At 42.1% G+C, this 27626-nt stretch overlaps 1 protein-coding gene across 2 annotated transcripts in view; it reads right to left on the bottom strand.

Annotated features, from left to right (window-relative positions):
• Window positions 1–27626, bottom strand: part of LOC117163544 (uncharacterized) — a 68663-nt gene that overhangs the window by 27897 nt on the left and 13140 nt on the right. Inside the window, exons 2-5 of one of the 2 annotated variants that reach the window (XM_033345904.2) lie at window positions 21035–21184; window positions 16789–16885; window positions 15049–15104; window positions 5244–6140 (exon numbers count right to left, since the gene is read on the bottom strand). In XM_033345904.2, coding sequence (XP_033201795.1) covers window positions 5244–6140; window positions 15049–15104; window positions 16789–16885; window positions 21035–21184 — 1200 coding nt within the window. The remainder of the gene's footprint in view (window positions 1–5243; window positions 6141–15048; window positions 15105–16788; window positions 16886–21034; window positions 21185–27626) is intronic. The other variant, XM_033345909.2, reaches the window with a different exon arrangement.

Here is a 27626-nt window from a genome sequence, read left to right as displayed (position 1 = left end):
GATTGGTTTGTATATGATGATAAAGGTTGGAATACCGGGTACGCAGGATTTTTTATTGATAATATAGATAATACAAGAATATAGTGATCTTAAAAGATAATATTGGTTTTCACTTAAATATAGCGATATCAAGGAATCCCTGCGCAGTTTAAAGTGCCTGAATAATTTGAATGATTGCTACCTCGCTTAAGCTGATACTAGCCGTGAAATTTTCTACTTAACTATGAATTACGATAGTGCAAGCTTTACTTTGCCTTCCAAAGATTGCTCGATCGTAAGAAAATGTTGAAAATTTTGAATCCTATAAGAAATAAAGTTGTTTATTCTGGGAGTAAGGATCTCTGTTCAAGCAACATTAAAAAAGCTTGCACCATTACAAGAGACGTACCTAAACGCGGTAGTGCTAAGAGTGGCAAGCAGTTGTCTACTTTGCCCTACACTCCCACGCATGCATCATGCCCGAACGATAGCTGTATTCGAACTCTACGCGACGAGAGAATGGCGAACGACGATGAACGTGTGATGAGAAATGCGATGATCGTGTCTGACGAGTCTTCTCTGTCACATGATTCCCACGATAAAGTAAACTGCCCGGTGACAATTTCCAAAATCGATTGATCTACCAATGAAATGATTCACCCTGATTGACCATGAACCCATACGGATGTTGACTACCGAACCGTTGAATTCGAACGAAATGTACTAGTGAAACGAATCGGCGATCGAGATGAAATGAACATGACACACGAATGTGCGAGTCTACTGGTGAGAAGTCGATGAATCGATGAGTAAAGATTGATGAAGGCGTGAGAATGACGAGATGATCGTTACCAACCGATCCTTTCCGTGGTCTTAATGTCTGTTCAGTGTGGTGACTGCGAGAAAACAAGTGAAACGAGTCAATGGCAAGGGTCAGCGGTGGCAGGCGAACAAATCGGTGATAATTCTACTGGTGGAACTACTGTCAAACAAGGGGATAAAAAGTGCAACAATCGTCAACAGGGCAGGTATCCAAGGTGTTTAGATGATTCCAAGGTCGCTTGCGGAGTGCAGATAGACTGAACCTGCAAATTCTTCGGTGACAGTTAAACGGTGATCCTTTGGGATGGGGTGAACACGATTCTACCATGAGTGAATCGATCGTTTTCGTGTGGGATGAGTGCGTGAAGGACTTGATGGTTGATGTCGAGCTCTCGTGGTTGGATTTCTGAACTACGGTGATAAAATAATTTTCCATGAAACGTGACGAGAGAGGTCGTATGAGAACGGCTGATATCTCTCGTGAATAAACATAATAGAATCGGACAGGGACAGGATTGAAGTTGTTGATCAGAGAACGATTGAACAGAATCATTCTTTCTTTCTCTCTGTTGTATTATTATTATTCTCTTTTATAATCCATGTAATCGGCATCAATTCGACGCTCGATCGTCACTGACCTGCACCCTTGACCTACTCTGTCTAAATCGCGGAGGAGACTGCGAATTACACATTGCCTCGAAGGTGCAAGGATACTGGCTTTCCTTTTGCTTTATGTCCTTTTATCTGGAACACGACATAGGAATTAAAGGGACGGAGAAAGGGAGGGATTCTTGAAAAGAATCAGGGGCAGAAACAAGACTAATGGCGTATAGTCTTAGGGTTCAAAGAACGGTACACGTTCGAACTTATTTAAGGTTTGTTCGATCTTTTTCTTTTTTTCTGTGACGTATTTGTTCCCTTTTTTCTCTCCTGTGCAGTTTTTTGGCGATCCTTGCGTAGCACCGTTAGCCTCGAGGCTCTCAACGTCTCAAAGAGGATTGCTTCGCACAGGTACGAATATATAAAGAGAAGCGACAAGATGTCATAGAACGTGGAAACGAAATCATTTGCTTTCATCCGTTTTCGTATTTACTTTTTTTTCTATCGTTCTCTTTTTATGTCTATCTCGGCTAGCAGAGTTCCACAGACTGAACACGCGTGAACACGCTCTGGTTCTAGGCTCGATGTGGACCTTGCGAACGTAGAGTCGTCCGGCTTGGATACGTGAGATCGTGAAAACGTCGTCGAGGTGGAAGGATGTCCGGAGATCGGGGATGTCCTTGCGAGCAAACGTACGTCGATTTCCGGTTGTCACGGTTCCATCTTCGAGGGAAGGAAACATCAGGGGGGAAAAGGAAATTATCCCTGCGGGGCTAACCCGATTTTGAGGTCGTAGTAGAGCCAGCCCGATCACTGCGATTCTGAGGAGTTCAAAACGCCTGGTGCAGCCTATTCGATGCTCTAATTGCTGTGTAATCGAGCGTAGGATCGTTCATTGGGAACAGTGCTGTTCTCGTTTAAATTCGCACAGACGAGTTTCTTAATTTCTTAATAAGCGGCGAACCCTTAAACAGGGATACACTTACACCTAGATTAGAGTAGAAAAATAAAAGATTGTCGGAACTTGCGAACGCGCTGGAGAAATCGTGTTTCAGAGCGAGCGAATGCTGTGCAATCGATCAGGAAGAGAAGACGATGTGCACGAACGAGATCAGCTTCGAGAATCCACGTCTCCTCTGGCTTCTTTTGCTGGTTAATTTAGATTTTCGCGTGATCTATCGTGACTTAGTCACGATTTGGCTATACGCGTGACTTCTAAACGCGAAATTACACCAATAGCTCGGGGATCATAGTAGTCATGGGGGGCGGTCTTAAAACGCTCTCAGCTACGAAAATATATCGTTGGAAGCTTCTTCTCGTGTTACTCTTCCTCGTCTACGCACGCATTTTACACGCACGTTTTCAGCTTCTGCTTAAGCGCATGTGTGTCGTCATCGCACACACGTGGCTACACGTGCCACAAATCTACTTTATATTTCAGTGTCTCCTAGTGGAATCTGTTCGCGGAAACCGTACATTCCTCCAATTAGTTTGGCGAAAAAGATTTCCATAATATTGGATTCTCAGGTGGACGATTCTTTTACAAAATTGACTAGTAGTTCGAAGAGATCGAAGAATGTATCTATTATCTTACGATTCTATGCTATCGGGAAATCGAGATTACATGTACTTTCAAACACTTCTTTCAAATGGAGAAAATTTGTTTCCAAATATATATGTATATGTATAATATATTTTTGTCGACTTTAACGGTGTACTACAGGAACAGTTAGGTGCACTTTTGTACTCTGACTACGTTTAAGAATTTTTTAGGCGTTTCAATTTGCGTACCTAAAAATATGTCTTCTCCGAAAAATAGCCTTTTAACGATTCACCTTGTACGATTAACATATCGAGGATCGTCCATCCGACGAACCCTGTAAAATCTTTCTCTCAGAATAACTAATACGTGTACGGTGTACCACGAACGTAACACAGAAAATACATCCTCTTACGAATGTACAGAGACTCTAAACGTAATCGAAACAACACGTGTATCTTCTACGAAGACACTTCTCTAATTAATCAGGGACTGTACAACGTCAACGGTCTATAGATATTCTAGAATTCAACGACATATATTCATCCTCTAAGGCCTAGACATTAGGTACGCACAGTTGCTCTCGGGCTCTACACGTAGAAGCTACCGAATTGTGACTTTCTCATTGACTTTCTCTCACAGAATTGCCCGAGACCCATCTCGAAGTTCCCCTTGTCTCGCGCTTCCTCGACTTTCCTTGTTCCGCTTTTCCTTCGTACGATTCGCGGAAACAGGACTGCGTAAGACGATCCCAAGTCTAAGGGGAACGATCGCAGAGAGAAACGATGGAAGATCGATATATCGAGGATCGATGTTGATTGCAGAGACACGAGAGGAACGAGGTATGTATCGGGTTTTCCGTCGGTTCTTCTCGTAAATCTACGACTTCTTAAACAGGTACAATCGAGTCAAAAAATAGAAACTCTGCTGTTCTCGATAAGAAAGGGATCTCGGGAGGTAAAGAAAACAGGTACGCTAATGTGCCACGAGTGCACACGTACGATATATACGAGTCGATGAGAAGTAAAATGCTCCTTTTTCTATTCATTGTATCATTTTCGACAAAAAATGACCGACGAAAAGTATGGTCGCTGGGTGAGAGGATGCTCAGGAACGTCCTCCTCCCTTCGTGGGGAAACAAGTTTTACTCGTTGAAAAAACATTCCGCCTGTCGAAAAAAAGCATGGCCGCGAATAAAAGTAGAAAAAGTAAGCGTATCGTGTCTTAGACCAAACGTGGGGAATGCTCCCGCTCGAGATTTTAACGCGTTCTCGAGCCTTCCCTCGGGAATGTGTGCGGTTTCTATAAAACCTTTGTCAAAGTAAGTATCGCTCGACGAAACGGTGTATGTACACATCTCAGCGACTGTAGTCAGCGTGTCATCTTAACTCTCACGGACTCATATACACGTGGCACGCGTACGACGCGGCGTTCGAGAAGACAAGACGAAAGGAATCGAAAGATCCGCGGGACGTTACGACCTGACCGATTCGACTGACGATCATCACGTCACGCAGTTTCCTGGCTATGCGCGCTTTTCTTCGCCTTCCTTTCCTCTCTACGGACAGCTAGATACGGACACGTACACATGATTACATGCGCCTTCGCTTCACCGATCATACTTCCTCTTTCTCGCTACCATTCACTCGTTCTCTTTCTCTCTTTCCCTCTCACACAACACTCGCGCAAGCATCGATGACGATTTTTTCGACGTCTCGATTCCGAGTTTAATAACACAGCCGAATCTAAATTTCTCTTGGTTAATGTCGACTTCTTCGCACGATCGTTACGCACCTCCATCCTTGATTCGAGGAGAGTGGAGAAACAGACGCTCGATCTCCGTTTTCTCTCGGTGATTTTTTGATTCACAACGAGACGCAAAGTAGTAGCAGTAGTAGTAGTAGTAGCAGTAACAGTAGTAGTAGCAGTAGTAGTAGTAATAGTAGTAGTAGTAGCAGTAGTAGTAGTAGTAGTAGTAGTAGTAGTAGTAGTAGTAGTAGTAGTAGTGGTGGTGGTAGTAGTAGTAGTAGTAGTAGTAGTAGTAATAGTAGCAGTAGTAGTAATAGTAGTAATAGTAGTAGTAGTAGTAACGGTAGTAGTAATGGTAGTATATTGTGTAGTATCGTGAGCCTTTTCTCTCAATATACCTGTCGTAGATCGGATAGATCGGGTACTCACGCAGAGGAACCTGCGGCGTGCAAGGTCCGGCGTGACTCAACAGAGAGCAGAGAATCCAGAGTTCGATAGATCCCTAGACGGCGTCGTTCTTTTCGATCCGCACGTTGTTGATGAAGAAACTTACTTGCCGTTTGAAGTTCATGTCGTGCTTGTTGAAGGTGTGCGCGTGTAGAGCCAGTGCGCCCTGCGCCGCAGGCTCAATATGTTTCAAGTGTTGCTGCATTTGCTGCTGATGCTGCAACTGCAGCTGCTGTTGATGCTGCTGGTGTTGATGGAGATGATGCTGATAATGATGGGGATGATGATGAAGCTGATGGAGATGATGATCGGCGTAACGATCGGTATAGGGATTGACCACGCCGGTGGCAGCGCCCGACGAGATGCCGCCAAGGCACGAGGAACCGCCCCCACCGCCTCCGCCGCTCGTGGTCCCACCTGTCGAACCGGCAAGCAATGAACTGGTTAATGCCGAGGACGACGAGTGACCATACGGTACCAGCGAGGTCATCACGGACGGTCCCCTGGCCAAGGCCAACGTGCCGGGCTGCTGCGGACCACCCATGGCCGTTACCAATCCCTGCCGCACATGCGACTCGATACCTCCCGCGGTAACCTTATTTTGTTGTTGCTGTTGCGTCTGTTCCGTTATCGTTTGTTGCTGTACACTACAGCCCCCGCTACTACTAGGCACGGCGGTCGCTTTCAGCAACTGCTCCCTTAGTCTACCGCCGCATTCCTTAATACGCTGTAACTCGGCCTCGAGTAACGCCACCTCCTTCTCCAGGGTTTGTATGCGCGCGTCTTTTGTCTCCAAGATGGCCGTCAGGGTGGTGCTACCGGGCACGCCGCCTGGAACCGCCACGCTACCTCCGAGGACAGTACCGCCTGCACCTGATACGCTACCTAGCCCGACACCAGCACTTCCGCCCGCCACGGCTGCTCCGGATGACGCGGTCGACGCGTACGCCAGCTCCAGCTGCGTCTGCAGACTCTTCAGGCTCTCGTTCGTGGCTTTGAGCTCCTTTACAACACAAGCAATAGAGACACGGTTACACTCGTCGATGTTCCCTCATCTCGTGTCTCTCTAGCGAGCGTGCGAGGGACTTTTTTTGTATTGTTTTTTTTTTTTACTGCTACAGTTTTATTTTCTTGGTGTGATGTATGCGGTGGTTCGGTAGAAGAGATGTACTACGGTGGTTGAGTGCGGCTTCGCTAACACACGAAATCTGTCCCGTGAATCGTCGCCTTAGATCAATTAATTTTCGAGGGTGCAACTGCAACCACTGCGTGCGAGTTGTACGAATATTCCATCGAGGTCAATGTACTTGGAAGTATCTCTAATTTTTCATTGTAAACTATCGAATTTTCCTGTTATTTCCTTTCGGCGATTAATACCAACCATTATTCGCTCTATAAAGTATCGAAATTATGGAAATTGACATAGCCTAATTCCGACTAAGTACAGTCAGAATCTCTGACGACTTGATACTTTATTTTTACTTCTACGCTTAAAAAAAAAGTATAATCTTCATTTTGAATAGTAAATTTCGTTTCTTAGTAGACCAGTAATTCCAATTTCTTATATTATTGTCGCATGCAGTGGAGGAACCTGATATCGAATTCGTTCAAGGTCCTTTCATTTCCACACGGGACAGTCTCGAGGAAGCGGAAGTGGCACCGGCAGCGTCCCGGTTGACGAAAGAAAAGCGACGTTCCGCCGAGCTTCCTTCTTCTTTCGACACATCCAGCCGATCGTATCGCGCTCCTCCGAATGACCATGGGTCCTCTTATCGTTTCCCAACGTATAGTATTTTCTCTGATTCATCGACGTACAGTTGCTGTATTTATCCGGCGGGGCTACAAGGAGCACCACCGATCACCAATGACATCCATGATCGTCCACAAGGACCACAACGTTTTTTATTAATCGATCTCTCAAATATTTTCATTTTCATCTGATTTTCATCTGATCCACGATCGCAAGGTCACTTTATCAACCGAAGGCTTCTATCGTCTTTTCCAATTCTTTTTTTTTTTTTTTGTTACTTTTTTCGATTGTCTTTTCTCATCTCCGAGCCTTCGATCTTTCGATTGGATGCGAATTTTTGAATTCTCTTGTTCTTTCCACGATAGAAAGATCCTCTTGCGAACGCCGGGCGCCGCCGCAGTTCTTTCGCCCACCGCGACGTACGGCCGACATCGTTGTCCATATTTCTGCGCGCGGCGTTTCGACGACTCTCTTTCCCTTTCGTTCTTTGCCTCCTATCCTCTCAGTTATTGTTCGCCGATCGTTTAATCCCGAGGCGTCCTAATCGCGTACATTAAACTAACCAATGCAGCGATCGCGGCGCGAGCTTTATCGATCAGAGGATACTTTCGAAACGCGGCCACGTCGCATGGACAAGATGAGTACGAGCAATGCGTATCCACGACTCGTATTGATGGATGCTAACGGCACGTTCAGGTGCTATCAGACAACGGTGAATTCGATCTCTGCGCAAGAGCACTGTGAAGCTAAGTAGTGCCGAAAGAAAAGTGCTGGAAGGTTTCGCATCTTTTTGGATCGATGATGGTGTGAGCGTGTTGGAGATGATCGCGATTCGTGGATACGCATTTCGGCGAGTATGTGGCCTGTATGTACGATGAATCCGTCGAGTGATTGCAAACAGATTCGTATTTACCTCGTTCAACGATCAGTGAGATTTATTTTTAAAGAGCGTACTCGTTCTTCTACCAATCGCGTAATTCTTTCGCGTATTATTTTTATTAAATAATTAATTAAATTAATCAAATCGATGATTAATTGTCGTACGTCGATGTTAAACGTTCGAATAATCTCGTGGAAACGTGGCTATTACAAAATAATGGTAGAGTAAGAAATTCGGCTTGCAACCACTCACAATGGACAAAACACAAGAGATATAAACGGTAGAGGATAAGACAGTAGATTACGCGAGGAGAATGAAGTCGTATTATCGCATGTCGCATCAGGTCGGTGCCAAACAGTCGCAAAGTCCTCCCTTGGGCCTGGGATCGGCTCGCCTTGACGCGACTTGACGACTTTCGGACCGTCCCGCTGCTCGTGCATCGATTACGACGAATGGCCATGATAGCGGTTAGTCGTGATGAGCAAGAACGTGTCTGAGATGTACAAGAACGAGAAGAGAGTATATAATATATAACTGGGTGGTAAAAACATACAGTGAGTCACAGCGGAGATGACCAGATCAAGAAATCAAGAGGAAAAATATATAATAGTGGTATATGTATCTTGTGGATGTACAGAGAAAGAAAAACGTGGTGCGTTTTTTATTCCTTTTAGAGAGAAAGTACGTGAATGTCGTGTAAGGAGGAAAAACATTCCGTAATCGTATTAAAATGTAATATATATATATATAGTGTAGCCATTCATTCGCGTGTGTATAATGTAAGTGTACATACACGAGATGAGTTACTCGATGGTAGAACGTGAAATATTTTGTAAAATATTGCCCCTCTGACAATATCGTGTCATGCTGTCGAAACCAAACTCGTTATCGCGAAAAATGTACAATGCGATTTTATGGTGCTTGAAAACTTTCCCTATGTTGGAACGATGTTATAGCGAAATTAAAAAATTCAAATTTCAAATATCGAAGAATTTGACAGATATTTCGTTGGATATTTCGTTAGCCACGAAGCAAATAAATCACAAAACTTTCTAGGTTCTACCGATGATCATTTTAACCGGTGCACACGTGACGTGAGAATGAACAGTAGCACATATCAAAGAAAATGATCGTATGAAAATGTTTCTCTTACGGGACGAATCAAAAGTCTCGCACGGCTCGATGCTATCCCTTGTCTTCCAGAGCTTCAGATCGTCAAAATCGAGTCGAGTGCCGTTTGGAATAAACGTTCGCTCCGTTCGAGGCTATCAATGCGACGATTCACCTCTCTCTCGTATGCATAACTTTATTCAATTTTTCAGTCTCTAGACTTTAATCGAAAGACGAGAAAAATATTGCAGCCATGGCTCTTGCACGGAGCATTTTTATTCTCTTTTCTATCCCATTTTCTAATTTTCGTTTTTTTTTTTTTAAATATCCCTATATATAACATACTCCTTGAAAATTACAGACTTTTTAATTGCAGATATCTAACAACTGGCATGCTCTTTGCAAAACCACTCACATTCTCATTAATGACTTACGTGATTCTGTTTGTGCCTTACACCGAGAATCTCTTTGTCTTGTCCGAATAGTGCACACGTTGAAAGCAGTGAATGTGCATTAATTTCCAGGTGCATCGTCAACCGTATTCGATCCAACTTAAGCAGTTTCAAGTATGGTGTTTGTTGATGGTGTCAAATATGGATTCGTTTGGTCTCGTTGCACGGTGTTGCGATATTGTGATTGACACAGAGCCGACTATGTACACGGTCTTCCATACTGCATATTTTCCTGATATTCTTTCCACGAATACTTTTTTTTTCTTTTTTTTTTTTTGTAATTGATATCAATCGAACCATGTCACAGATAGAATCGAGATGTCCATCGGCGATTTTAATACAATATCTTCTATCTCACTGGAAACTCGCGACCATACGAAAATAGCGATTTAATTAAAAATGTTTCCAACTGTGAAACTACTGGTGAAAAATATCGCAGACTTAGCGGTTTAATCATAAATTTCATCTGTCGCGAAAAATCTATAAAATAATTTGGGACAAAACTGAAAAAGATTGGTCACGTATGAAACAAATATTTTCCGATCATCGATCGATTTTTATTCCGAACTGTTTCACGATATGAAAACCGCACGAGGCAAGTATCGAACAGGAAAATAAGCAAACGAGACTAGCAGGGATTGGCGTGACTTTTGACTCGAATTTCGCGGATTGTGTGGCATACGTACCATGGCTTTTCCGAAGGCACGATCTCCAGCAGGTGTATACACACAAAAGTTGAGACGCGCATGTAATATATACGTGTACGTCGCTTTTTTTTTGTCGAAGGCGTGACGTGGAAGTTACAGATTTCACGCAAAGAAACTCGTCGAGAGTTTTCATTCGATTCCCTAGAGTTTAGTTCGAGAAATGTAAAACAATATTTTACAGAGATTTTATACCTTTCTGATAAAAGCGTGACAATTTCGTTCAACTTTTCTTTTAAAATTAATCTACAGGAACTATCCTATCCAGCCGTCATTTTGAAATATAGCGAAACGATTTAATTTAATCAATTTTTCCATTCAATACTACTTCGTACACCGTGAAAATAAAAAGTTACCATCCCTTTCTAATTACAACTTCCCGTTCCACGTTGATTCCCAGTTATTTTCGCATTGTGCTTCGTCGAACGCGATCTATTTCCAGGCACCCGACTTATCCTCGTTCTCGACCAGTTCCAATTGCGCGAAATTCCTGTTCACTGGGCCGACGTAAAGAAACACAGTTAGCAAGTTAGCAAAGAAACATCAACGGTCCGCTCTCGTTTCGTGAAAAACGAATCGATCCGATTTACGTGCTACTCAATGGGGGTTGATCGAGAGGGTTCATCGGGTGGGTAGTGATTTCAGAGTGTACGCTTCGTTCCCTGTCGGTTCGAGATAAATTCTTATCGAGACTTAATCGTGTCATCAGTGTACCTGTTCGGTCTTCTCTGGCAGGGCCTGGATCTGGGAAAGAGGTCACGTGCATGTCTTTGGCCACTAATTTCAGAGGAGACTTTAATGACCGGTTGATGGTAATGATCGAAGGTGTTGATGTTGTTGTCGATGATGAAGATAATGATGATGATTCAGTATTTTTCTCACGGCGGTAGTTATGACAGTTGATTGGTCGATAATGTGGTAGTTGTTGTAATAGTAGTTGTTATTGTTAGAACGGGGTAAGTGACGAAGGGGCGGATGCGGGCGTGAATTTCCCCCCGTTAGGGGTTGCTAAACGTTTTATCACCTACACATCCAAAGCAGCTCATTCCACGCATTTCAATCGCAGCACATTTTGTTCTTTCATTTATATGTATATATATATACACACACACATATACATATAAACATATTTTTAAATTTTTGCATGATTTATCATTGCATTCGTTCAGTTCTTTGTTTCTTTTTCTTCCTATTTCTCTGTACTTTCCCCGATCAGCCGTCTATATTTTTTTTGCCAAAGTCCTTGTCGTCGACGTCTCGTACAGTCGTCGTTCGATCCGCAGGGTGCAAAGAGAAAGGCAGAACAAGAGAAAAAGACAGACAGAGAATAAAGAAACAGAGTACCAGAGGGCAGGGAGTAAGAGAACGACGATGGAGAAGGGAGAGAGTCTATACTCTTGAATATCTCGTTTCTGGGAGACTGATTCCTGTCGCATGCTTTGTCAAGGATGTTAGCCACGGCTTGACATACTTCATTGGCTTTCTGACACGTTTCGCTTCCTCGATAAATAGCTTAACGCTATGCCCTCGACTTCTTGCGTTTCGTCTTTGATTAAGCTTGAGAGGTTCCGTGAAAGGAACTAACTAAATCGAAAACCAACAAAACCCTATCGACCGTAAATGAGAAAGAAGCATGCGCTACTAAAAAAAAATACGTTTGTCTCTAACACGATTTTAATCCTGGAAACAATTATCATCGTAGCTTCGTCGTTTGCCAGTGTGCAAAGTAAATAATGTTTCAATTAAGTGCGCAGCGTTCTCTTCGTTTGAACGAAAATAAACCATCCGGACGAATCGATCGATTTCTTCGCCCAACAAAATCCACGAGCGAAAGAAAGCTGAAAATAAAATCCTCTCTTCCATAAAACCAAAATCTGCCAGAATCTATTCGATTCTCGTTCGCAATCTTAGCAATAACCGTTGCTATAACAAAATTGCGCCACGTGCAGCATCACCATGATGCAACGTCACGTATTGAGTCCAATGTGCATCCGAAGATGCATAAGCATCCTTTCCTCCATTCGTTTCTTCTGGGATGAAGTATGTCAGTCATGAACGGGATCGATGGGATCTTAGATCGTGGGTGAACAAATCGGACTCGTAAGAAGGTGCTACTAAATCGTACGGCACAAGAAAAATGTCGGTGACGAGATAGGTCTTGGTGCTGGTGCATTGTTCGTTTCGACATCTCACTCTCGGTGCCCGATCTAGATGATCGAACACGATGATGGAAGGCTGCACCACGGAGGGTGCATCCTTCCGGTGCAAGAAAAAAGAGAGAAAGAAAGAATAAGAGAAAGATGTGATGATAACACGTCTGGTTAAAATGTATTTCTTTTGATTTTTCGATGCTCTGTCCGACCGGTATCATAAATGATTCTTTGAGAATGCTTAAATGAGTCCTCTGTTTATTTTCGCGTGAATTCCCCTCTCGCTAAATATCTGTAAATTACCACTCAAGCCACGTAGACTTCACCTAAATCCTAGATCTAAAACGCAGGCACATACACGGAGATGCAGGATTATCGGAGAATGTTCGAACGGATGCGACGTCGCCGTGAATTTCCAATTATTATTTCCTCTCGTTCTGCAAGAGAAACGTATTTTGAATATTCTCTCCGTTATGGAAATCGCGTGTTGCGTTTTCCAAGCTCCGTTTCCAGCTTCTCGTTATTGTGTGCAGGCACGCGTGCTTGAACTACTTTCTGTGCTTGAATTTGTTACGCTTAACGCGTCCTCCCGTGTTGCGAGTTAAGCATGTCTGACTCTCGAGAAACTATTCTACTGTTCTGCTAAGGATGAATACTAATGGGATATTTTACTGCATCCCTTGCTTGACCGTTATTCACCTGTTCTACTCGCTTCTGCTTCAAATATAAAACGCTTTATTAAGTTGCTCTCTTTTTTTATGTTCGACAAATACCTTCAGTGGAACTCTTTTCTCTCTAACGTATTGAAAATTCCCAGGAAACCAAGTCATTCGTAATAAAAAGATTTTCTTATTACGTTCTCTTGCCGACAGCAGGAGTTATTCGGTGAAGCTTGTTCAGATCTCCGCGGCGACTTCGCATCCGAGATTAGGCTACAGACTGGCTATGTAGTGCTAACTACACGCGAACGACGTTTTGGGAACGACTACGACGGTTCTAACAGACGAAATAACGTGAGATATGCGAAAGAACATGATGGCGGCGGTGCTCGTGGAATAGTAACGACAATAACGATACAAACATTTGCTACGGTGGTGGCGAAATAGCGACAGTATATAGAATGCTGCTAGAATAAGCGTTGCTCTGACCACTGCTAGGAAACCGTCCAAAAGCTCGCTTTCAAGACGCTGAGAATCGATGATCTGTACCTTTCTCTCTCTCCCCTTAAAAGGAAATTTGAAACAAGAAATAATGTTTCACTGTATTTTTAACGCAACGTTTTATCCCTTTCATCCTTTCGTATATTGTTAAAAACGAGGGCTTCGTTGGAAGAATGGTGCTTTCTTTTTAAATGTGAGAAATATAGAACGCGATACACAAAGTTCCTTTAGCTAGAGAGAAATATGATATAAGTAAATTTACTTTACGACTATAGCAACAAGTATATGATAAAGAGTATAGTACTCGATGTTATTTTAATATCTGGAGCATACAGGTTATTCGCTATTGTTTAATCGAAATTAATGTTTTCGCGATTTTTCTATTCGATTAATCGGAGCTTTTGGACGTTTCGTACGACAGATCGGAACAAGGACGCGTACACGGGACACGAGCGTCCGCGAGCACGTTGGTGCTGTGCAAGCGTGAAAGTGAAGGTACACGTGTGCTTTTTTTTGCGTGCTGGTGAACACGACGATACGCGTGCCTAATACATTGGGCCATGTTCGTGTGTATGTATACCTCTGGAACGTGTGCTGTTCGTGTTTGAACGTGATTGTATTCGAAACCGTAAGCGTCATGGGCCGTAAAAAATCTCGATCGACTGTCCTTCTTCTCTTTTGGTGAGGCGACGAGAAGCAGCGGGAAGCGCCGAAGTTCAAGACGATAAATAAAATTGTATAATTCCTAGGTGGAATGAAGAAACGCGAAGTATCTCACGGCGATCCGATGATACGTGTGCACTCTGATCGCAGCCCGTGTCAGCTTGCTTCAATTCGATATACCGTACCTGATACACGTTTCGTCCGGCTTTCTCTTGCGAATACATGAGGGTAAAAAGATCATTTTCGTGCGAGGTTGGTGCGTAATCGAGCCGGTGATACGCGAGGCTCGATCACTCGTCGCATTTTCGCGACCGTGTCGTTGTAACATGTTATGTAACATGTTGTAACTAACGATTACACAGATTACTTGTTCATGAAAAGGAATTCTGTCACGTCGGTCGCAAAAATGCTCGTGTCTAGACGGGACATCCGTGTGCTCAGCCTCCTACTGTATACAGCAAGGGGAAACGTTTGCTTTTGACGACAACTCGTTTTTCCCTGGGAAATCGTTCGTTTTCCCTTTCTGGCGGGGTGGCGCGTGATGGCATAACGGCGCGGCGTGAAGTATCATACGCAAATGGGTGGAACAAGGGTGGCGGCGGCGGCGAGGGGGACTGAAGCATGAAATGACACGGGGCAAGAGAACTGTGAAGCCACTGGCAGCGCAATAATAACTCTCTACTTTGCAAGCAAACTACGTCACAACAGTGGGCAGCGATTTTAAGAAAGAGAAAATCAAACAAAAAGAAAAAAAAACAGTAGAAGAATAAGATATGTGAAAGAGAGAATATAGAACAATGTCGATCCCGTTTCGTAATATGCGTGTGCACCCGCATCTCTGCACCGCGAGATGCGTGTGTACAATGGTCTCACGATAGACGAACGATACATGATATGTACATATACGTTGGATGAGCGTGATAGTAACATATCGTCGATCAGAGTGGTAGTGATACATATATATGTAGAGAGAGAATAATAATTATATATATATATATATGTATAATGAATATGCCGACATGGGTAGAAATAGCTTAAGGACCTGCTTCTGGGCCATCGACTGCATCTGCTGGAACATGATCCTTTCCTCCTCTTTTCCTGGAACAGCAGAAAGCAACGAGAAGCTCTTGGTATGTCTGCTCGGTGTCCAGATTTTCGTACGGTCTCTGTCTGCGTTTTACACGATTTAACATCAATTTTTAAAGGTCTCTTGGTACGGTTCTCTTCGTGATCTTTCATGTAGGGGAGGGGAGGAATATGATCTTTGAAAGCTTCGTTTCTCGTGAATTTTACAAGGTGAAATTGGCTTTTTTTTTTTAACACTTCTTCGGTGATTGCAGCTTTTCGTCCTACAATACCATTAGAATAATACCCGTGTTTCGCTGTTACATGCCACGACGAAGAATCGGTGCTATCTTTTTCCATGTCTCACTAGTTGAAGTTTTCGGTCAATGATCGAATGATATCTAAGCCGTAAACATCGTCAGAATGAAACCGAACGTTCTGAGACGTTTCTCACGACACCAATCGACGATATAACGGGCTGTTATCGTCAACCAGCCTTGTATCTCGGTCACAGCGAAACTGCGATGACGATATTTTCGTGCATCCAGCACGACGTTTCGCAAATAAGCACGCTTACGTTCTCGCACAAAATAGTTTCACGATCCAGTTGCAAATATTTACGCTACAATTACCGCGGTTACGGCCAACTTTCGTTCGTTTCGCGATTATTAGCTGCCACGAGCGAGTGAATATTACAGGACCACATAACCGCGCGGAATTGGGCACGAAGAAAATTCGTCCGGAAATTTCGGCGGAAGTTGAACCCCTTTACCGCTTTGTCCTGTTCTACGTGCACTCTCTTTATGATTATTATACGGGGAAGTTGTTACACGGCGCGTAATTTCGCGGATTATTTTTCCCCAGGAATCGAGGAGCGCAACGAGCGCAAGCGCGCTTTAATTTCGCGCAGAACTCACCGACGCGAGGGTTGCACACGGCTCAAGGCTTCGTGAAATTTTATTAATCGTCAACTTTTTCGACAGTGTTTTCGTTGAAGTGTTAGTAACGATAAATATTGTTTTTCATCTTCTTAAGAATCTTTTCGTAATTCACTATAGAGTCACGTGATGCTGCTAATTCAAACGAAGGTCTTCGTCGCTAGAATGTTATTATATGATGCACGAGGATAAGTATCTGCAGAATGGTCACACACACATACTTTTACTAAAAGATGAAATACTTTAGTAAAGGATAGCGAATGCTCACAGAATTGAAGTGAATTGATGGAACAATTTTTACATATTTATGGTAATACTCGATGATGCTCTTTACGGTTTTACGATATCGATTCTACAAAAATTCGTTAACCTCTTGCCTTACCGTTTCTTCAGTAGCCATTTAAGCTAGCGCTAACTATTCATTGTTATAACAGAGCGTCGAATGAAGAATATTAAGATATTATATGCAGTTTAGATGTACCTAACGATCTTCTGTCTAAAAAGTTGAAATTAGAATTACAGTTTAATGTAAATCTTCTTATCAAAGTAAACTTATCTTTATTAAGCGAGGACCTAAACTCTTAGAGCCACAATTCGTGCCTTAATACTACAAGACAAGAGGTTAAAGAGTTACAAGCGTTACATTAATATTTCTTATCTCACTTCATTTCTGTCTTTGCAGAAACCGCCTGGAATGCCACTGTTGCACGAACGAGACGTTAATTAGTAAAAATGATGGCGTTTGTGTAGGAAAGTCGAATTTGAATGGAATGCCTCACCCATCCCCTTGTTTTGGAGCATCTCGAGCAGCTTCTTGATGCTTTCATCACGAGCTTGCAGGGTTTGCTTCTGTGTCTCTATTCTCAATTCCAGTTCCTGTAATCGAAAAAAGAAAACGGTGAAATCGCATTTTACGCGACCTCTGAGAACGCAAGTTCCACTAGCTTTAACTGACATTTCGCCGGGGTAATTGAAAAAATCCAAGCTCGTTCGCAAGAATTCGTTTTACAGCCTCTGCTGACCTTCCTCGTCCTGGCGCTTATGCAATAATACCGGATCCATGACAAATTTATCACAGGTAATCTTCATTCCAGAGTTTAACGAGGTCGCTAACAAGACGGCCGAGTTCCTACTTTTATTTTATGAGGAACGCACGAACACGGCGTCGCGTCGATGACTTCAATTTCTTAAATTGAAACTTGCAAACGAAAGCATGCGGATCTTTAAATAACAACGCCGTTGAGACAATAAAGTGACAGAAAGACGCAAAGACAATTGTTCTCTGTTGAGCGTCGAGGTGAAGCATAGAGAGACGAAGGGAACTGGGTGTTTTACCGTAAAATGCTCGATTTGTGTTACGTCGTTGGTAGATAGTGGCGCTTGACGCCCGTATAACGAATTTAGACCGCCCCTTTGACGGCAGAAACGTAATTAGCCTGGAATTAGACACCCGCTGGCCGTCTCTCTTCCTTTTCTTGCCGACGTCGTCGCCGGAGAACGTTGTCGGCCGAACCTTATCGTCGATATCGTTTGATGCTTCTATACGAATTTCCTGCACTCTGATTTTTCCTCTATTTTCCTAATTTATTCAGATTTCTGCGAATATGCTCTAAGCGAATTGTACAGTAGAACGCCGTGGCAGCGAAACTTTCGCCAGTGCCTGATTAATTAAACTCCTACCGACTGGATTTACCTTTCCAAATATAAACTTCTATTATTTGAGGGACAAAAATGGAGAAAATTGGCAAAATTCAATTATACGAAATCCAGTTATAATTTTTTGACCAGAGAATTCGATTTACCTTTCAAGATATTTTTTCCTTTCCACAAATACCTCTCACGAGGGTAAATAACAAAACGACCTGAAAGAAACGGCTAAACAATATCTCCGACAATTTTATCGAGGTTAATAACCCAGTTCCTACGACAAACGATCAAAGTTTTAGACCGCGTGATTATTTCTTTATCCGTATTCCTCAAAAGCAGAAACCAGTTACCGCAGAAATGGTCTTTCAGCTGCGCAAGCTTTCTCGAAGCTTAGCTGAAAATAAATGCACCCGGTTCAATGTTAAACGGTCTAAGTTCAATAAACGAAGACATTCGGTCTCTGGCTTATGCTCGAAATACACCAGAGAATCTGCGGAGGATTTTCGAACAAGCGTAGACTTTTCTTCAATTCTGTGCACATTCGAGAATACATTTAATTCGTATCAAGATCCGATTCGGATTTGTCTCAAAACGCTTAATTTTCTCTCTCCTGTTACTTTCGACCCTAGGGGAGGATCTATCTTGTTTTCTTTTTCTCCTCAAAAAAAATATCATAGTACTAAAGCTGGTATCGACATAACCCTCCTTTTTCGTCAATTTTGCCGAGAAAAAGGAAAACCGAGGAGTCGGAAAGGGGCGGGGGGGGGGGGGGGGGAGAGGAAGACTAAGAGACAGAGGAAGACGATATCTAGCGATCGATCGTGAGGGTCGACGTGATAGCGGCTTGTCATGAGAAAAATGATACCGGAAGTCAGAGGGTAGTGTCGATGGACCTTACCACGATCGGCGTATTCGATAATAAAGACTGAGAGAACGTAGCCAGAAAGCGGCTGCATAATTTGGCAAGTGGCCAAAGGCGACCAGTTGCTTCCAGTGCGTTGCACGTTTGACCTGTCTACGCGATCGTTTGGCCGGGTATACGGCGTTAACTCGTTCGGTAGAATTTTCGGTCGGCTTCGACCGATTCACTGGCGGTTCTTCAACTTCCTTGTGCTAGTGGGACTGTGTATACTTTTGGGACCGTCGCTCGAATCGATGAGCAAGCTCCGAAGCGAGCTCTAGATTTTAGTATTCCAGATGGATCTCATTGGGTGTTCTTCGCGTGAGAAGGAATGGTTTGATATCCGGCTCGATACCGACAACTTCCTCTGCAATGGAACCTATTCGAACTGAATGAACGAGCTGGTTTCAATGCGACGAATTGATATTACGTATGCTGCCAGAACGAAAGCGAACGATCGTGCACGAGATAATCGTGGGGCTCGATTTACTCGCCGTTTTGACAGGATACAAGCGATTTAGATGCCGATTCGTTCGCCTAATCTGTAACGGGTGCGGTTTGACTGGCGCCCAGGCGTCACGCGAACAACCGAAATAGACAAGAGGTTTAGATGTTGTTCGAGGTAAACGACCGATTGTCCGCCAACGGTTCGCGATGCTTCCGGAAATCTTGGCAACGGCAGCTATCAGCTTCCCGCAATAACTCCGTTAATTCTGCCACCCAGTGGCGCCGAAAGCGATCCAACGGTTTCTCCGAACCGCTGTGCTGGATCAATAAACTCCGGTGGAACACGAATGTCGTGTTGCGCCCCGGCGAAATTAGATTGTGTCGAGATTAACGATAATTCTATAGATTCTGGGGGAATTTACAAAAGAAATTTCGCAGATCTCGAAGGAGACTAAACAAAAAGGCAATGTAAATTCGATTCGATCGGAATTTTAGATCGACATCAGGTACAATCATTAGCTTTATCGTGTAGTATCGTCCAATTCTGTTACTTCTAGAAAATTTACACCGCAATTTCATCAATTTAGAGAACGCTGGAGAGAGACAGATTGAGACAATGAATTGGAGATAGCGAATTTAAATAACGAATTCATCTTCTAGCTATCTTAACGATATGTCCCAATTGTTCCGATGGAACAAAATGGAACATAAGTAATTCAATAAAATAATATAAAACAAAAAATGTTACGCATCCATTACTTCCTTATAAAACGAAAGATACTTTTGAGATAACCTAATATTATTCATACATCGAATTATGCTTAATCTTATCATTATGCTTATCTTTATCAGAGACGAGAAAGGGATTCTCTAAAATGTTTCAAAGCACAAGATGTAGATAATACTCGGTTTTGCAAGGTATGTACCATTCATTGAGGACCGGAAATGAGAGAACGAGGTCGTACGACGAAAAAGATGGCCGGTGGTTTTGAAATTCGCGACCCGGCCTCTACCTTTGCTCCCGTTTCGCGCCTTCTATTCCTATTATTCCTCATTATAATGATCGTCCGCCAGTGAACACCATTCTTCCGGCGAATTCCAATCCGAACGAAAGCCAACGATCCTCCATTCTTTCCTCAAAATTCATTATTTTCTGCGGACAAGACGATGGGTGAACAGGTCCCGTCCAATCTTCCGCATTATGAAGGAAGAGTTCAGGGTTAGGGTTAGGGTTTCGTTTCCTATTGTGTAAACATTTAAAAATATTGGTTGTAACAATGAAATGTCTGTGTCGACGCTTCAAATTCTTTACGTATATAGTACTAAAAAAAGTATGTAGTTTGAGTGTTTCGAGGATCTTGAAATACTGCTTTCCTTAGCTGAAATGTCTTTTCTGGCATGTTTTCGAAATATTTAAAATTCTCCATGTTTTTATAGCTTTTAGGCGAAGTTATATCATACAGGCTGTAAGGAAGTAATGGCAGAATATTTTTAATCGAGCGAAGGAAAGCAAAGATAGCAGAAAAAAAATGCAAAAACTTAACTAAGGAACGCGGAGTAGTTTTAAAAGTTCATCGATACTCTTTGAAGTGGTAGAGCGATTCGTCGTTAGTTACTTAAATTTTCTTTTGGCGATAACGACGTTGAAAACGAATAACGGAGTAATGCTGCAATATTTTTACTTTCTGAAATTTAAAATAAAAATATTGTTGGAAAATAGTATTAGAGACTTTGCAGCTTAACGAGGAAAATGTATGAAACTATGCTTTCATTAATAAATTTACTTCAATGAGAAGCAAAATCATATTCCTTTGAGTGGATGCAGACGAACATTTTGTATGTTACGACCTAATAAAATCGACCTGATATTTCGTTTTTTTTATTATGTCACTCGTGTCGCGATAAGCGTAAGAACTGGAGCGAGAAGGATTGATAACATTCCCCTTTGGTGCGCCGGGAAATGTAAAGTTCGAGGTTGAAAAATCCTCGTTCTTGTTTTGTTTTTTTTTTAAAGTGGATAAACCACTTACCTTGATCGTGTCACGAAGTATGGCGATCTCTCGCGTCAGATGCTCGTTCTCGTTGTACAAAACTTCCATTTGCTGTTGCATCTCGACGCTTGGCCCTCGCATCCGCATTCTCAGCTCCTCTTCCAGTTGTCGAACCATCATACTTTGTTTCTGTAACAGAAAATAAATGAATTTTTTTAAACGAGATCGTACGCTGGGCTCGGCTAATTGCGTTAATAAAAAGTCACATTACATACAGGTACTTGTGTGTACTACAGTGCAATTTTCAGTTGGACGAGTTGAAATTAAAACGCAGAGTTTCTTTGTTTCGCCTGTTATTTTCTTACGTTTTACACGGAATGATATAAAAGTCAATAGTTTCAAGCCACTTGGCGTTTGAACGTGTATACTTGGATAATTGCATATTCGAGCTACGCGAAACTACTTCGAGCATGAAACTGATAAGCGGATCGATAGAAGCTCGACACAAGGGAGCACTTTGTCACTCTTTCCAGGAAAGTGTTTTCAATATTCCTCTTTATATAAATACTTGAGCTCTCTGCAAATATTAAAATATAATGGAATTGAAATACAACAAAATCTGGAAACAGGCAGCAACGTATAAAAATATTTTTTATTTTCCTGGCAATTTTTAATTACCTAAAAGTCACGTTTCACTCAACGAAGCAGACACGTAAAATGCTTTATTCGCGAAACATTTCGTCTAGCGAATCTCGAGTGCTGTCTGATTCTCTTTTGGAGTACTTATCATGATGCTCGATGATATCGAAGAGGGATTCGGTCTGTTTGTTCGAAAGGAAGGCGTTAGAGCTACGAGACAAGGTTGTCGTCAACAGGGAGTCGGACGAAACGGGAAGAAAATCGGGACCGATTACACGTTGAAAAAGAGAAATCGGTGTCTGGAAAGAGTTTCCTCCGAGAACGTGCGAAACGCTCGACCAAAGTCAATATTTCTAGCGGAAGTTCGATCGTCGTGCACGTTCTCTTTAGACTCGCAACGCTTTTCCGGCATCTTTCCATCTCCATTTCCTGTCCCGTCTTTCTGAATCTTCGACTGAATTACTTTGACCCTTCTTCACGTTCTCCTTTATTCATCTTCTTTGAGCTGTGTATTCCTTTGCCAGTTTTTGAATTTTATTATTTTTTTTCTTATCCTTCCAGTAGAAAGAGCACTCTTCTTAAAGCTTTGTATCGCTTCTTAGAAGGTTGTTATGGACTTTCCATCTATTTGCAGACGTTGCATTAAAATTTTCCCTATTTCCTTTAATTAATATATACGCGGTCTGTACTATAAGCCAGCCGGTTGCTTCTCTTTGCCAAATTTCAGTATTTCTATTATACTCCCATTCCCTGTTCCTCTTTCACTTTACGTCTTATTTCTTGTCTTTCGAATTTCTTCGACGTTGCTTTCTGCTGCTTGAATTTCCCACTCGACTCTGTTTTCGTGAATATTCTTCCAAGGCCTTCATCAAGCTCGTTAGGCATCGTTAATGACGACAACGCGACGCTAGTGCGACAAAGGAAACAAACTAACGAAAAAAAAAAAAAACGTTGCCGCAGACCGGATGATTAGAAGCAGCATGTTTCGGCGTATATTTCACACAAGAACAACGAACTGCCGTTTGGCGGAGTAAAATATTCTCGCTCTCTTCATCGAGCCCCTAACTGAGCAACTTTCGTAATTAAGTCTAGACGCATGTAATTTATGACAGCGATAATTCTTAGAACTCGGTGAAAGCTAATGAGATAATTAGCAATTTGATAAAATTTATAATTTCGCGTAGGAAGAATACAAATCAAATTATAAGGAATAATATGTTTTCGAAGGCGGACGATCAAAAGCATACGCAAATCGCAATTTTATTTTTTAGCATTGTATATCGTTTATTTCTATGCGTTGGATGACAATGCGTTAACAAACCTCGCGCCTCGTCGTCGTTACGACAGAGACGATGCTCGACCGGAAGCGGTGCCCGCTCAATAGCGACGATCGACCTGATTTCGCGTACGAACAAGCAACGACAACGTGCCATAGAGGCTGTAGAGGTCGAGAGAGCTCCCCTCCATCCTGTGACGTCAGCTACCCCCATAACGAAATTAATCCACCAAGCCATGGCCGAATTCCCCTTTTCAATCCTAACCTACTTGCCACAAATTGTCCCAATCTCTCTATTCTACAACTGTTTGCCTTTACATCCTTATTCCACTTCTAATTTCCTTCTAATTTAAATTTCATCTTAGGCATGCTAAGTGAGGTTGGTATTCTTATTAATACATTCACAGCGAGTAATTTAAAGAGAGTACCAGCCGAAGCCTGAAATTAACGTTTAACTCTGCCGCGGGATCCTTACGTTTTGTTGCAACGTTTCGTTTCAAGAACATCTTTAACATGAAATCTTTCGTTGAAATGAAATGAAATGAAATGAAATAAAAATATTTCGTTCGAACTTGAGATGTTCCGTAGCATCATCGTTGATCAAAACTCACTCGAAGATGAATCGAAAAGAACGCAGCAAGCTTAACAACAACGTTCTCATCCCCCTTAATAATTTCAGTTCCATTCAATGAAACCACGTTTTCCCTAGACGTGTATAGGTTCGGTATTTTTATTAGAACTCGATCCTGTGAATTCCCACATCTTGCAGCTCCGTTGAGATCGGGTAGCAACGAATGAGACACATGGAAATCGAATTTCAACGGGCTGTTCTGTAATCGAAATCGAGCGCTGCGTTTCCAAGGGAATGCAAGGAGCATACAATCCGCCACAACTCTCCAGGTTGTTACGATCGCTAGGGGTGTCGGTGTGTACATGGTGTCGCGTGTTCTGGTTTCGAAACGATTAGCCCTCGATTAACCCTCGACGCGCAGGGAACCCGATCTCTCTCTTTCTCTCGGGGGTGCGATCGGTATCGTCCATCGACACAGTTTACGCTGGATATCGAACGCGCAACGACCGACGGAGGAACAAAGATGAAGCGGGGTTTTAAAGTTTAAACGAAGCCCCTCTTAAGACGAGATCCTATTAACGATCGCGTAAATCCTATCTCACGATGGCGTTTCTTCTTACGCCGCGTGTAACCCTCGTCGTGAAAACAACCGGTCGTCCACGGTCTTGGCGACTTAATGGACACCGACCACCTGGCAAAACGATCCTCTTCTTCGAATAATAGCGTCCTACAGCGTCTAAGAAGTTATGGCAGCGGCAAGAAAGATCCCTTTTGTTTTTAATTTCGCAGAAGAGTCTTGTAATATTTCTTGAATATTCTTCGGTAGGAGTGGGATATTTCTGCAATTTCATACTCATAATTACGAATATATTTGGATTTTTACTTTCTCGTTTGCTAGGAGAAGGGAATAGTAAACAATATTTGATTAAAGATCGTCAAAATCGAAACAATGTTAGGTATAACGTGCATGAAGAGAACTTCGTTCGTCGCTAAACAGTTGAGTCAATTAATCATTTCCTGCTTCAAACCTTCCATTCCAAATCGATTTCACCGATAGGCCTGTAGCTATATCGGGTTCGGTATGTAACAGACTGATGTTACAGTAGTTGGTAGTTGTAATTAAAGTTTGCGAAGTTGTTCGATCGACTTTGTTCTTTGCTTCCCACGAAGAAAATATCGTTATATACGATATGATAAATGCTTTGAATGCTATCGTTTCGCGAATAGCTATGATCATTTATTAAACCGATTAGATTGAACCTAAATGGGAAATTGTTTCGCTTGTTAAATATTACAACCAGTTTACTTTCCGATATTTTATGTATTCTTGCATGTTGCGTGCATTCTGTACGTTCATGTGTCTTTAAACCCATAAATATATAAACACGTGCAATCTGCTAATGAGGCTTTTATCGATTTTTCATAGAAACGATTTGTTCATAATTCAGCATCTAAATGTCGTATTAAAAAAAGGAACGGGAGAGAAGTGTTAAGAAAATCTTCAAAATGTTTATGACTTTAATTAAAACGTTCTTATCGGTGTTATTTTGATCATAAATTTTTATCCTAATAATAAAATAAACAGGCAAGAAAGAAGCTTCTGGGGGAATCTTCGATGAACACGCGATAACGAGCTTTCCCAGAAGGGAACACGAAATAGGTCGCAAAATGTGGCGCGCTTTTACCAAGAAACAAAGTTACACAGGCAACTCTTTGATTTTTCCGAGGGGGTCGTTGCACGATAGATCGATCTCTTCCGGGCTCCCGTTACCTCGTGCATGTCGCTTAAATATTTTTCATCTTTCTTTTTTAATGCCTCTGTCATCGTAAATAGCATGGGATTAAATATGCAAGCTGTATATGCGCGGACCAGCTAACGGCGTAATATGTTTAGGTTATCATAATTGTTAAATAACAAAGTTACCAAGACTAAGCCAGTAACCTGTAACCTTTTTTTCGTGTTCATAAAACACGATAAGACACGATCGATATGTCTCTCCGGGAACTTTTGCGCGAAATGCGAAGTTTTTGCGAAATAAATCAAGCTAAAGTAGAGTTTATTCGTACTTTACAGTCGCGTAACAATTTTTTCTTTTCTTTTTTTTTTAGAAACTTTGAAGAAGGTTGAAACGATCGAAAGAGGAATAAAGTATCATAGAACGATAAGTGGCATCGAATAAAAGTAGAACGGTCTCGTATCGATCGATCGTTCGATGGTAAATAAATGATAAATCAAATCGAGCCTCTGTCTAAGTTCACCTCCTATTCTTCCGCTACTATCGTAGATTATTCAAACATCCTGTCGTGATTCGCCTCGAACAAAGCGTTCAATGAAGCTCCACCTTATTTTTCGCATTGTGGGCTCGTTCTTCTCCTTTCCTTGTTTTTCCCTCGTAACAATAAAATTCCCACGATGCAACGGGTGACGCGTGTAGAAATCGATGACGTCAAACACGAAGGACAACGTAAAACTGTACGGGTCCCGACGATGTAAATTCCCCTGACCTAAATCCCACGATTTTCTCTGACCCCATTCCGAATTCGTATGTGGGTCACCGTGCTCCATTTAAACCGGCCATTATAATACTGATACCGGCATTAGCGACATCCTAGGACCGATTCGGATCTTTCACGCAAAGATAAGACGACGAACTTATCTTCTACATCGACGGTAAATTTACGAATACGATCGTTGAATTGGAATTTCGATACACGTTGCGACGTTAATCGATTTTAAAGGGAAGGTTATCGATGCTACTGAGACGAAAGTAGACTTTGATATAACAGCGCATCAAATTTAATGACACGTAAATCAAAAGTAACATTTATCGGAAGAAAGTTTTATGAGAAAGGAAAGTATGTGATTTACGGAGTAAGAAATTAAAATTGCGTGTGACTTACTGTATGATTTGGAGAGCTGGAGAGTGATGGCTTGGACGGTTGCATGGTTCTGTTACAAATGACCAATAAAGATGCTTCGAGGGAAAAGTTTTTATGGGGTCAGCGGGGAAAAATCAATGCATAGATATAGAGAGAAGGGATGAAACCCGACATAAGTTATGTATATGTTCACGTGAATAAAACCATAATTCTCGCCATTGTGCCAAGCTTACGATAAAAATAATCTCCCTGTCTCTTCAGTCTTTCCCTTCCTAGAGTCCCAGTTAAAAGGTAACATAAATCTGAAAACTCGATGCTTAAAGAAGCGTAAAGTGGTCACTGAAAGACGCGCGCGAGACATCTCGAGTAGAATTTTCGGATCTTCAGTCGTTCGTGGTTTCTGTTTGTGAAAGCTCAGCTGTATTCGATCTCTTAAGGCGTCGAGAGATTGTGATCCGGTCACAACAGCAAGATAACCACGTTACGAAAGAAACGATCAACGTTTCGTGCCAGACGAAACTGCCTTTACGCCAACCTCGCCTGGCAAACCTCGTTTCTCGCCGGAAGATCGATCTATGGTACGACGACCCCAAGAAACCAGAGAGTGGTTTCTACGTTTGCGTTGTAATATCGGGTTCTACACGGCTCGACGAGTCTATGAATCACTCCCAGTGAAAGATTAAAGAAAAATCAAGGAGAGAGAGTCTCTTTGTTCAGGTTTCGCTAATTCTACAGGGCTAACCAAGTTTTGTCAAACTAAAAAGATCCCGGTTCGTGTCAAATGTGGCTTAATTTTTACAGAACCTGGCTAGTGAGTGTCTCTTGCGTGAAAAACTAAAACAGAGCGCACATTATCATTACCTAATTAACGATACACGATACTGTTTACATTATACTAGAAAATTATCTGTCAACGTAATACGATCGATATCAAACAATATCAAACCTGTGACAGAATAATCTAGTGCTTTCTTAATTAATTAAATTAATTGAAAAAATATCCGGAAGTATAAATGACAAGGAGCTATCTCTTAGAAATAGCTGAAGTAAAAATAAACGAAGAACCTAGCAATTCGCTGTAGTATTTTAAATTTCAAAAACATGCGGTTTCAGATAAGTCTACTGAACCGAAGAGAATATCGTGGAGCGTAGCGATGGACAAGGAAAACTGATATCCATTCATAAAAGAAGAAAAAAAAATCGAATATAGATAGTAGGGAGTTTCAAGTTACAAAAGTTTGAGAAACTTCTCCTAACGGAGCTTT

Source organism: Bombus vancouverensis, chromosome 9 (genome assembly GCF_051014615.1).
Source record: "Bombus vancouverensis nearcticus chromosome 9, iyBomVanc1_principal, whole genome shotgun sequence".
Lineage (NCBI taxonomy): Eukaryota > Metazoa > Arthropoda > Insecta > Hymenoptera > Apidae > Bombus > Bombus vancouverensis.
Note: the sequence above shows the minus strand (reverse complement) of the source record. Positions and strands in the feature narration are given on the sequence as shown.